Below are 12,565 nucleotides of genomic sequence, written 5' to 3'. Positions count from 1 at the left end.
TATTTTGTAGAATCGATTCTAATTCATGTTGTGACGGAGGCGAGATGACGGTTTAATGGATATTTACAACAGTGAATTGGCAGCCAAACAAGATGGCTGAGAAAGCCCACGCGCAAGCGCTTCTCTCTCACTCGTCGTCTTCACCTTCGAAGAGCACTGCGTTAGCTCACGTCCATGACGCACCGTGACATTACTGTCACGCGGCGGAAGCGCCGTCACGGCGCTTGGTATGGCAGCGAGATACTAGGAGGGCAATACGGTTTCAGTCTGCAAACGTGCACAACGACCGTTTGGTGTGAGGAGGTCGAAGAGGCAGTGTCCAAGAGTGTGACCTAATAATTCACGTCACTGAGTTGCCGTAACACTTTATAGGGATCATTGTAACGGGGAGAAACTTCTCTGATAAGCCGACCTGGCGGTATGGTGTCCGGAGGAGGACCAGAGATCCCGGCGAGAAGTGAACGTTTCGGCGGCGACTGTCATAACGGTCTTTTTGGTGTTCTTGCGACAAGGATAGTCGGTCATGGGCAAGCTGACGAGCTGCATGGGCTGGAGCAACGATATCGCTGACGTACTCAATAGACAAGGGTACAGCCGAAGGAAGGAGCGTGTCGAACGGCAACGCTAGATGTCGGCCAAATATCAAATAAAACGATGAATAACCAGCGGTATCATGTCGTGAAGAGTTGTACGCAAAGGTGACAATGGGAGTGTTCTGTCCCAGTCACGGCGATCTGGTGAGACGTACATTGAGAACATCTGAGTCAGCGTTCGGTTGAGACGCTCGGTGAATCCATTCATCTGTAGATGATAAGCGGTGCTAAGTTTGTGCTCAGTGGAGCAGGCACGCAAAATGTCATCCACAACACGTGACAGGAAGTACCTCCCTTGATCGGTAAGCAGCTGCCGGGGGACGCAATGATGAAGAATGACTTCATACAAGAGAAAGTCAGCGACGTCAGTGGAGCAGCTTGTTGGCAGTGCTCGAGTGATGGCAAAGCGTGTGGCGTAATCTGTGGCAACTGCAACTCATTTATTTCCCAAAGTGCACGTAGGAAAAGGGCCCAGCAGGTCAAGGCTATCACGGAAGAATGTTTCCGCAGGTATGTCGATGGGCTGCAGGAGGCCGGAAGGTAGCGCAGAGGGGCGCTTGCGGCGTTGGCAGCGGTCGCAAACAGCGAAGTAGCGGACCACAGAACGGTACAGGCCGGGCCGGAAAAAGTGACGCCGCACGCGATCGTAGGAACGAGAGACACCAAGGTGACCGGCTGTCGGTACGTTGTGGAGTTGTTCGAGAACACTGGTGCGTAGATGGTGGGGTAGCACAAGAAGTAGTTCCGGGCCATCGGCATGGAAGCTGCGACGGTACAGAATGTTGTCGTGTAACTCGAACAGGCGCACGGAAGGGTCTGGTGAAGCGGAGGTTAGACGGTCGATGATGGAAAGTAACAATGGGTCCCGTCGTTGTTCAGTGGAGATATCAACCGAAGCGCGGATGGAGAGCACGCAGGGGTCTGACTGAAGGTCAGTGACGTCGGGCGCTTCAACCGGATGACGTGACAAACAGTCTGTGTCTGTGTGCAGTCGTACCGACTTGTCAGGACGACTGCACGCAGAATGGGGAATGGGAATGGTCACTGTAGTGGACCACGAGCGAGTATTCCTGTAGACGCAGGGCCCAGCGACCGAGACGTGCAGATGGGTCCTTCAGAGATGAAAGCCAGCAGAGCGCGTGATAGTCTGTGACTACAGAAAAAGTTCGGCTACACAGGTAGGGCCTGAAGTTGGTCATTGCCCACACTAAAGCTAGGCATTCACGCTCAGTGATGGAGAACTTCCGTTCGGCGGGCGAAAGAAGACGACTGGCGTAAGCAATTAGTCGATCCTTGCCGTGCTGTCGTTGGCCGAGGACCGCCCCAATTTCATGGCCACTGGCATCGGTCCGGAGCTCTGTATGCGATGCTGGGTCGAAATGGGCCAGTATTGGTGGCGAGTTTGCAGATGGATAAGGGCAGAAAAGGAGTATGCTTGCTCGACGCCCCACGTGAAGGGAACGTCCTTTTTTAAGAGATCAGTAAGCGGTCGAGCGATGTCGGCGAAGTTGCGGACGAATCGACGAAAATAGGAAGATATTCCTACAAAACTTTGGACGTCCTTGGTTGAGCACGGGACAGGAAATTCTTGTACTGCTTGTACCTTATCCGGATCCGGTTGAACATCGGCAGCAGTCACAAGATGGCCGAGTATAGTGATTTGGCGCCGTCCGAAACGGCATTTAGCAGAATTCAGCAGGAGAGACGCTCTTCGAAAGACATCCAGAACAGCCGACAGACGTGTGAGATGGCTGTAAAACGTAGATGAATAGACGATGACATCATCTAAGTAGCATTAGCAGACAGAACACATGATGGACCTCGGAGAAGGGAGTCCATCATGCGTTCGAAAGTTGCTGGGCATTACATAGTCCGAACGGCATGACCTTGAACTGGTAGAGACTATCGGGCGTAACGAAAGCGGTTTTTTCGCGGTCCATGGGGTCCACGAAAATTTGCTGATAGCCGGACCGAAGGTCGATAGATGAAAAGTATTGGGCACCATGGAGGCAATCGAGGGCGTCATCGATCCGAGGCAAAGGGTAGACATCGTTATGAGTTACTTTGTTTAAATTGCGATAGTCGACACAAAAGCGCCAGCTGGCATGCTTTTTGACGAGCGCGACCGGGGAGGCCCAAGGGCTGGACGATGGTTCTGTGACATCTTTAGTAAGCATTTTGTCGACTGCACTCTGAATTACTTGACGTTCCTGTTGAGATACGCGATTTGGACGCCAGCGTATAGGACTGGCGTCACCAGTATTGATCTTGTGAGTCACTACAGATGTTTGGCCCAGAAGGCGGTCGCCAAAGTAAAAAATGTCACGATAGGATGCTAGCAGACGACGGAGGCCGGTAGCTTGCGCTGTGGTCAGATCGGGAGCGATCATCTTGTTAATGTCATCGAGAGGCAAGTTGAGATTAGCATCATGACATGGAGGCGTAATATCGGCGTCCGGATCAGCAACCTTGCAATTGTCAAACGGAGAGATGGTGGCCGAAGAAATGTCTTGCGGAATAACATGAGTCAACATACTGACGTTGAGAAGGGGAATGATCACTGTATCAACAGTCACAGAAACAACAGTGTGAGCAGGGGCGACGTCTCGGGCCATCAGTACGTCAACAATAGGAGTCACGAGTTAATCACCATCGCGCACACCGTGTGAAGACGACAAAGTGACGTATGTAGCAGCTTGTGGAGGCAAGCGGACGTAATGGCGAGAGCATAAGCGTGGAGGTAGGTCGGCTGGAAAATCAGCAAGCTGCGGAAACTCAAGCTGAAGAGCACCAGTCACACAATCAATGAGCGCAGAATGACGGAACAGAAAATCCAAGCCAAGGATTAGGTCGTCAGGGCACTTCTCAATGACGGCAAATTGAACTGTTGTAGGATGACCGGCAATACAAACACGGGCTGTGCACATTCCTTGAACGGCAAAAGTTCCTCCATCAGCGACTCGGAGTGTACGGGAAGCGGCAGGCATCAGTACTTTGTGCAGTCGGCGGCGAAGGTTTGCGTGCATTACAGAAATGTGCGCTCTGGTATGGATAAACGCGGAAATAGTCACACCCTCAACGTCAACGTCTAACAAAATTCGTCTCGTCGGAAGCGTCAAGAGAGACCCAGCACCTCCACCAAATGTGACGGAGGCGAGATGAAGGTTTAATGGATATTTACAACAGTGAATCGGCAGCCAAACAAGACGGCTGAGAAAGCCCACGCGCAAGCGCTTCTCGCTCACTTGTCGTATTCATCTTCGGAGAGCACCGCGCTAGCTCATGTCCATGACGCACCGTGACAATATGTTTATATAGTATAACATTGCGAATGCTTAAGAGAGAAGTTCAGGGGAAGATGACGTCTTGAAGCGACGAGAGGTCGTTCAACGGGAACTGGGGCTGACGCCAACGAACGCTTTGACAATCGGACTTCTCATCATTAAGGAAGCAACTACCTTCCATAGCAGCACCTAGGTATAGGCTTTGTCGACACTTTCCCAGCCACAAAAGTCGCAATTGCTCTCCGCTTGAATTATGTTCCTTGATCAGTTTAGTGAAGAACAAAAACCACGTGTCAATACGACGCACATGTTCGAGTCTGCGGAAGTAAAACAGTTCGTTCAATGTTATAAATAACAAAATGTACTGCATACAATCGAGCTTATTTTCATCCTCCGCAGTTTGCAAGGTTTGTGCGCACCACTGTTCCCAAAAGGCATTCTGAAACGCCAGGAAAAAAAAGAGGGTGACCTTATTGTTAGGTCTGGCGGTCCCATGCCGCCAATTTCCCACAGGGTGGGTGCCCTCCCAAGCGACTTTGAACTTCGTTCTGCCGAGCACCAGGCCGGAAGTGCGCTTGTCCCTATTTTACCGGTAGGTACCCGGTGGCAGCAATTCTCTGCCTCCCACAGCAGAGGCGGATGCTCAACTATTTCACCAAGGCTGTGGTGGGTTAAGGTGCGCCCAGGGGTCTTTGCAGAACCTTATGGGGCCACCTTTCGAGATGAGTACCCAGAAACAACCGAGCGCGAGGTCGGTGTACTCCTCTACCCATTAGGAAAAACCGGTGGGTTCCCGGTCGGCACTGGGAATCGAACCCGGTACCTCCCGCATTGGAAGCGAACGCTCAACCATGGACGCTCAACCATGGCTACGGGCCTGGCTACCATGCCCGTAGCCAGGAATTTTTTTCAGGGGTGGGGGGCACTTGCTGAGAACCTTGACTATTTGAGAAAAACACCTATTTTTATTATTTATTTTTGGTCAAAACACCTACTCAAACAAAATTACGGGGGGGGGGGGGGCGGCCCCCAAGCCCCCCCTTCCCCCCTGGCTACGGGCCTGGCGCTATGCCGTACTTGCGGCATCAGAATAACAAAGTAGATGTATGAGGCATGTGAAGTGAAGACTTGCGGTGAAAGGTGTGTGCGCCGAGTAGTAATGCTCATATCGAGTGCGTGTCAGAATTCTATGTCGATCCTGTCTGTAAAAGTGGCGAATAAGCTTGTTCCAGGAATGACTAAGAATCGGTTGCCTATAAATTGGTAGCTCAAGCATGTACACGCATATAGTTAACATACACTCCACGTAGTCATTTCTTGGTGCTTTTATTGGGATATCTGCATTGAAGACACAGTGAGGCGTATACTTCGTGAGGTACCTGCTAACACTGCATTGCGAATCCTGTTTTCTGCTTTATTAAAACTCCAGAGTAAAGAGCTTAGAGAGTTTACTTCTGACATGTTCATGGGGCGGCAAGCATTTAATATCCTCGTGACTTTATAAGTTAGGGCATGTAAAGTACGTGCAACCTATAATGTACGAAAGGCCGGCATCACTGATTCCATTCTTTCTTCTCTACAGCGACCTGTGCTCTCTATTTTATACGACGTTTTCGTGCCACTAAAAGTAGAATTGAAGATTTTAACATTGCCCAGACCTATAATTTGGTGGGGATAACGTAACGCCTCGTATCTTCCTACCACCAGTAATTGAATAAACATGGCTTTACTGGCGAGTTCATTAACTTTGTTGAACTCAGTAACTATGTTGAACAAAAGGAAGCACGTTGCTAGCATTGAAAACCTTGCAATAAGTACCTTTTGAAATGCACAAGAGTTCTTAGCTGGACTAGTTGGTTTACCTACATTATGGCTAAGCTGCGCGAACACCGGTACAACGAAAGAACAAACTGGCAAAAGCGCCGTCATGTTTGTTCTTTCGCTGTACCGTCGGTCGCACTGTTTTGCCATCAAGTGTTTTTTTATTGCGATAGCAATTATATGGACAGCCTTGACGGGATTTTGCCGTCGCCATCGCCGCCATGTCCCGTATGAAGTCCAAATTGATAAGAGCCCCCGCTTATCGCATGTTCTACCGCGGGTAAAAGCGCGCGAGCGGGGGCGGCGAACGCGGTCGAAGCAGATATCAAACGAGCCGGCCCATTTACGTCGCTCGGAGGGCGCACGCGAGAACAACAACCCGCTCGGGAGGCCTGCCGTCGAAGCAGACAGGAAACGTCCCACCCGTCTTTAACGACCATGAAAAGAGGCGAGGGGGGGGGCGGTGTCGCGCGAGCAGCAACCTTGAACTTTGAATCTAAGAGCGCGGTCTCGATCGCGGGCGCTCGCGCTACCTCGACAGCCATCACAGCGGGCGGCTCGTATACCCTTCTACATGCTGCGATCTCAGCGCGAAGTGACTATGCGGAGAGCATCGCTCCCCGAAGCGGCCGTATTTAGCGTTTTGTAGTTACGCGAGATCGGATACAAAACATTTAGCTGCCAACCTCACTTCGTATAACACTACAATTTGTTGCTATCGCATTCATTGCTTCGCCCTTGCGATGAAACTGTGACTTTTTTTTCAATTAATGTTTCGATAGCTTGGCTTGTGATCACTCATGCTATGTCACATCAAGATTCAGTATGCTGATCAACAAGGTGTCTCCTACGAGGACGCTGAAGAGCAACCGCGCTTTGATTGAAGGTTTGCAAGTCGGTGACAAGACCCAATAAGGGCATACATGCGGAAACGAAAACGAAATGTTAATTCATGACAAGCATGCATCGAAATGTTCGCAAACTCGCATTATGCAAAGTGCTCTGCAGTGTTCTCGCATTAAAACAGGACTGGAATATCAGTGAGCTTGCAGTGCGGTGTCGAAACATGAGGAGGCAGCACGAAAGCAAATTCGCTGGCTTAGCTGTATGTTTGATGCTTCTACCTTCGTGTCACGTATTGGAAGGTAAGCAGTGGTAATTAAGGCCGTCTTTCGAGGTTGAAAAAAATAGTCGTCTTGCACTCTGGCGTAAAAAATTATCAACAACCAAATATGGTGAACTATGGATGGATGTTCAAGGTTCCTCCACATAAAAGGTTTGGCTCGCTGTACCAGTTTCTGCGCAAAACATTACTTCGTAGAATGTCTGTGGAGTTGAAAAGATTGAATAACAGAAAAACGCGCGTTCAAAATTTGACACCAGCTGTCATCTTTTATTTCCAAAAAGGCATCACCAGCTGAGTCTTGAATGTGGGTGCGTGCCTGTGTTTTTAATAACTTACAATATTTTCCGCATTTGTTCTGGTTACACGCAGATATCAGCATACGGCACGTCGGTTCTGTGCTTACATGTGCACTAAAGCCATACGCAAATTTTCTTTTCTAGGCTATGTTTGATCTCACACTTTTTCTCTCTGCCCTTCCAAAAATTATTTTCGTTCTCTTTTTCTCTTGGTTTTCTTTATATATTTATTTTGTTCTCGTTTACTCTTGCGTGTTTGCATGTGGGCGTTTTCTCATACTTTCGGATCGCCAGTGGTCCTGAACCACTTATGATTCCTTCTCGAAGACCCTAGTTACCCTAACGCCAGTTAAAAACAGCCTATTTCGCGATTTATGTTGTTTGTAACGTATAATCGTATATATAAGAACTTTTCGAACGGTGAATTTCGCTAGAGCCAACGTTTAAACAAGGGTCGCTGTTTTAACCAAGGCATGAAATTTTCTGTTGTGCAACTTTTCATCACAATAGCAAACCTCCATGTCATCTTAAAGCTCCCTCTCTATCCTAACTCTTACTTCAATTTAATTAGTCAGCGACATCTACTGCCATTCATATACGGTCGATGGAACAAAAATATAGGTTGCGTAGATCACTACTAGCTATCGCTAAAAATGGTTAGACTTTCGGTCAAAACTGCGACTTCAATGCGAAGCATTCTTGGAGAAGCTCCCACAGGATCTCGCGAAACCTCGTCAGGTTCTGCCAGGTTTCGCTAGGTGTCGCTAGCTGGGTGTCGAGATCTTTCGTCCAATATCTGCACGTTCATCCAAGTCTCACGAGATTTCCGGTTTACCATAAGGAAGCCTAAAAACTGGGAAGACGCTTGAGTTTCGCCTTCAAGAGAGAACGCGATAGCGTAATCGGGCCCCGTTGGCATCGTCTGCTCACTCGTTTGCCACGCTTCGCTTTTCGGTGGACACCTCAAGCGCGCCACGAGGAAAGGAACGCCTGTGCGCGTAACAGTGTCCGTTTTAAACTTTCCTAAAATCTCTACTGCAGGTACCGTTGCGAATTGCCCACTACACCATAATTCATATTTTTCGAAGAAGCGAAGTCACCACTACGCTTCTGCAAGACAATACGCGCACCTTCGCAGCTGCACTTTTTGTTGATTCTGTGGCCGATGATGGTGACGATGATCAATTATGCCTGAGCACTTTTTAATGGGTCGGCCTTTAAACGACCTACTCGTTGCGCAATTCACATGGTGCAACGATTGGTGCTATTATACGCTTCTGCCACGCATTATGAGATATTTTAATGCGACCCCTCGCACTACATTACTACTGTATAGGGTCTTTTTTTTTTCAGAAGCCGTTTCATGCGCAGGCGTGACTTTGTAGTAGAGCACCCGACTGCCACGCAGAAGGCCTGGGTTAGATTCCGGCTCGAACCGCTCATTCTTATTTGCATTAGTCGCAATTTTTTCCTTACAACCAACGCCGCCGACACCGACGCCAACACCGAAATTTCTACGGCATGGGCTCTTTAACGCTATTGCGGTAATATACCGGGTGTTTCAAGAAATATATTTGCTCGCTGCCTACACAATTGCTTTTTCTGTAGCGGCAGGCAACTTAAGATGGTCAAAGACATCATTTGGAAGAGTAACTAAGAAAGTTAAATTAATTAACGTTTTTATTGATGAAGTTAGGCGGTTATTTGAGATATAGAAAAAGTAGCCTCTAGTAAATATTGCGACGTAATAAAATTCAACCAACTTAAACGGCGAAACCGTACCCGAAGCACCGATGAGCGCACGAGCGCGTTCAAGGTCTAAAAATGTTCACTTGTGCGCTGTTGCCCTTACTAAGACGGACCACCTGGTTTATAAGGACGAAGCGCAATCATAGGTAACGATGTTGTGAAATCAAGCGTGACACGAGGTGTGCAATTTTCTCATGGATATGTATTATGGCATACGCATTTTTATTTGTAGGGCTAGTTAAAAATTCTGCAGGTATCATTACTTCATCTAGCATTTTGCCAGAAAAACGTGTCATGCTGATACGCCAGAAACATTTCCTCGCGAAAATAATATATCAATCTGTAAAAGGTGTTGGTCAAGGCTCTTGTGACGATTAAAAATATAATTCTATTGTTTGTTTGTTTTACTATCATGATCCTTCATAAAAGATCTCAGCGGCATTAGCTTAACTTTACTACCGCCATTTGCAGCTTACCATTAAACTGACCTTTCCTAAACCTGATCTTTATCAGTCAGAAAACACTGTAGTATTTAGACGTTTTCTTGCTGTACTGAAATTCTTTTACTGAATACAAGTATAGGGAATTTCCTCAAGCACGTGACATTACGAAATGTTAGCTATGTCGCACGGTCACATTAAATAATGCAACCAAGTTACTGAAATCGGCGAAATATCCTACCTCTCATACCATGCTCTCATAAAAAAAAAAATTGCCAACCAATCAGAGGCCGGCATGGGCCGGCGGCGCCAACCAATCAGAGGCCGCGATACCTCTGAGTGCTATGCCTAATGGCCGCCGCTTCGAAGGCACCTCCGAGTGCAGGGCAAGCACGGAAACTACGGTTGCAAACGCTCCTGAGTGACCGCGTCGTCATCCAGTACGTCGACGACACGGCGAACGACCGCGAGTGCTACCAGTGGGACGCTGTTTCGTGCCGAGTTCGAGCGACACCGACAAATCCAGCGAATGCTTCCCAGCTGCCCTTGCCCCGGTTTTGAGTGCCATCGTCGACCGAGTGAAAACATCGTACCTACTACTGCGGCATGTCGCTGCTCCTGTGCTCTTATCTGTGTGTATCTGCGCTCGGAACGGGTGTAAACATGCTTCGGAGGTTTGAAGTCCTCAGCGTGAGCCCTCGCCTACCACGAAGTCAATTCAGAGCGGTCTTGAGTGCGATCGTCGACCGAGTGAAAACATCGTACCAACTACTGCAGCATGTCGCTGCTCCTGTGCTCTGATCTGTGTGTATCTGCGCTCGGAACGGGTGTAAACATGCTTCGGAGGTTTGAAGTCCTCAGCGTGAGCCCTCGCCTACCGCGAAGTCAATTCAGAGCGGTGTCGTCTGCATTCAGCGTAGGCCTCTAACGTCGAGTTCGTGTGAACCAGTTCATGTGAGGAAGTTTGGTTGAAGGAAATTGATGGTAGTTGTTTCCGTCGAAACATAGACGCTATATATGACGCTAGAGCCTTCGCGTGGCGCTTACGCAGGAGTTTTTAACCGCAGTGTGTTTGTTTTCAACATCGCCATTCGCCTCATCATTGCCGAAAGCGAACATCGCACTTGCCAACGCATTTCGGTGATGTGACAACGTACATGAGGAGGATTTGCGGATTTTACGACGCTGAAACATTGGTTGACTTCGGCGCAAATCGTTTGCGTGTGTTGCCAAGCTAACAACAAGCGCGCGCTTGTTGGTAGCAGTGTGACGTGTTTTCGTGCCGGGTACCAGCGACGCCGACACATTAAGCTGTCAGCGGTCTCATTTACATTCATGTATAAAATAGAAGCTCGAACGTGAGCGAGTGTGGTGATCGAAAAAGAAAGTTGCATGATTAAGCGCTGCTTGTGTTGCCTGCTATTTCACATCTTGACTCTTGGTCTGCTTCTCTGCCGTGCAACTACACCTTAGCACATGCCCAGTTGCACATGCTTTGTTTTGCAGGTTGTCTATTCTGACACACATTCTCCCTAGTCTTTTCTGATACTCATAGACGGGAGAATGTGAACAGTGGCGCTTCTCCATCGTTTTACAGTTTACTTAAATATAACACATGTTTTGTTTGCAGCTGGACAGCTAATTTGCTAAAAAGCTTGTAAGTGACAAGCACCTCCATTGAAATCTGAGGTTCACAATGACACGATAGTAAGAAGAGAAGAGCATGACATCACACGTATGTGCAGAAGGAATGAAAGTGCAATATTACTGTGCTGCTCTTTGTTTAGAAGTAATTCAAACGGTGCCTCACTGGAACCTCAGACACTTGTGAGACCATTATAAACTGCGCACGTATTTATCTCTTCCTCCAGACTGAATCCAGCTGAAATAATTATTTGATGGTTTCAAATGCCAAATCCTTGGATGTATTGCAAGGACTATGTCATTTCTGTTCAGTTCTTTGTATATGCACTAACTTAGACTATGCATGCACGTAAGCATAATTGAAATATGAAGACATTCATTCAGTTTAGCTATGTTAGACAACTTGCCAAAGACTTTTATACAGTGCTCTGGTGCAATCCTATGAGCGATATCTGTTGTATCATGAAGTTTCAGGCACAATTTATTATGTTAGAGGGTATTTTGACTACTGATGACGTGCAAAGGCCTTCTACGCAGTGCTTGGTTCCAATCTTATGACTGATATCTGTCGCATCATGAAGTTTCAGGCACGATTTATTATATTAGAGGGTACTTTGACTACTGACGACTTCCAAAGGCCTTCTACACAGTGCTTGGTTCCAATCTTATGACTGATATCTGTCGCATCGTGAAGTTTCAGGCACGATTTATTATATTAGAGGGTATTTTGACTACTGACGACGTCCAAAGGCCTTCTACACAGTGCTTGGTTCCAATCTTATGACCGATATCTGTCGCATCGTGAAGTTTCAGGCACGATTTATTATATTAGAGGGTATTTTGACTACTGACGAGGTCCAAAGGCCTTCTACACAGTGCTTGGTTCCAATCTTATTACCGATATCTGTCGCATCATGAAGTTTCAGGCACGATTTATTCTATTAGAGGGTATTTTGACTACTGACGACGTCCAAAGGCCTTCTACACAGTGCTTGGTTCCAATCTTATGACCGATATCTGTCGCATCGTGAAGTTTCAGGCACGATTTATTATATTAGAGGGTATTTTGACTACTGACGACGTCCAAAGGCCTTCTACACAGTGCTTGGTTCCAATCTTATTACCGATATCTGTCGCATCGTGAAGTTTCAGGCACGATTTATTCTATTAGAGGGTATTTGACTACTGACGACGTCCAAAGGCCTTCTACACAGTGCTTGGTTCCAATCTTATGACCGATATCTGTCACATCATGAAGTTTCAGGCACGATTTATTATGTTAGAGGGTATTTTGACTACTGACGACATCCAAAGGCCTTCTACACAGTGCTTGGTTCCAATCTTATGACCGATATTTGTCGCATCATGAAGTACCAGGTGTGGTTTGTTGCGCTAGAGGATATTTCGACTACACACAACGTGCAAAAACCAGTGCTCGGTTCCAATCTTATGGCCGATATCTGTCGCATCATGAAATGTCAGGTGTGGTTTGTTGCGATATTTAGACTACAGACAACGTCCAAAAGCCTTCTACACAGTGCACAGCTGCAATCACAATCTTGACATAACCCATTTTTTTGTGCACACTAACATGTTCAATACAGCTTTTTCT

At 47.5% G+C, this 12,565-nt stretch overlaps 1 protein-coding gene across 2 annotated transcripts in view; it reads left to right on the top strand.

Annotated features, from left to right (window-relative positions):
• The first annotated feature begins 6,766 nt into the window (after positions 1 to 6,766).
• The window catches only part of LOC119393959 (uncharacterized), a 42,591-nt gene continuing 36,792 nt past the window's right edge, over positions 6,767 to 12,565 (top strand). For both annotated transcript variants that reach the window (XM_037661165.2, XM_037661164.2), the window contains exon 1: positions 6,767 to 6,843. In XM_037661165.2, coding sequence (XP_037517093.2) covers positions 6,813 to 6,843 — 31 coding nt within the window. In that variant the 5' untranslated portion in view covers positions 6,767 to 6,812. The remainder of the gene's footprint in view (positions 6,844 to 12,565) is intronic.

Source organism: Rhipicephalus sanguineus, chromosome 5, assembly GCF_013339695.2.
Source record: "Rhipicephalus sanguineus isolate Rsan-2018 chromosome 5, BIME_Rsan_1.4, whole genome shotgun sequence".
Classification (NCBI taxonomy): domain Eukaryota; kingdom Metazoa; phylum Arthropoda; class Arachnida; order Ixodida; family Ixodidae; genus Rhipicephalus; species Rhipicephalus sanguineus.
This window is presented reverse-complemented; position numbering and strand designations above follow the sequence as displayed.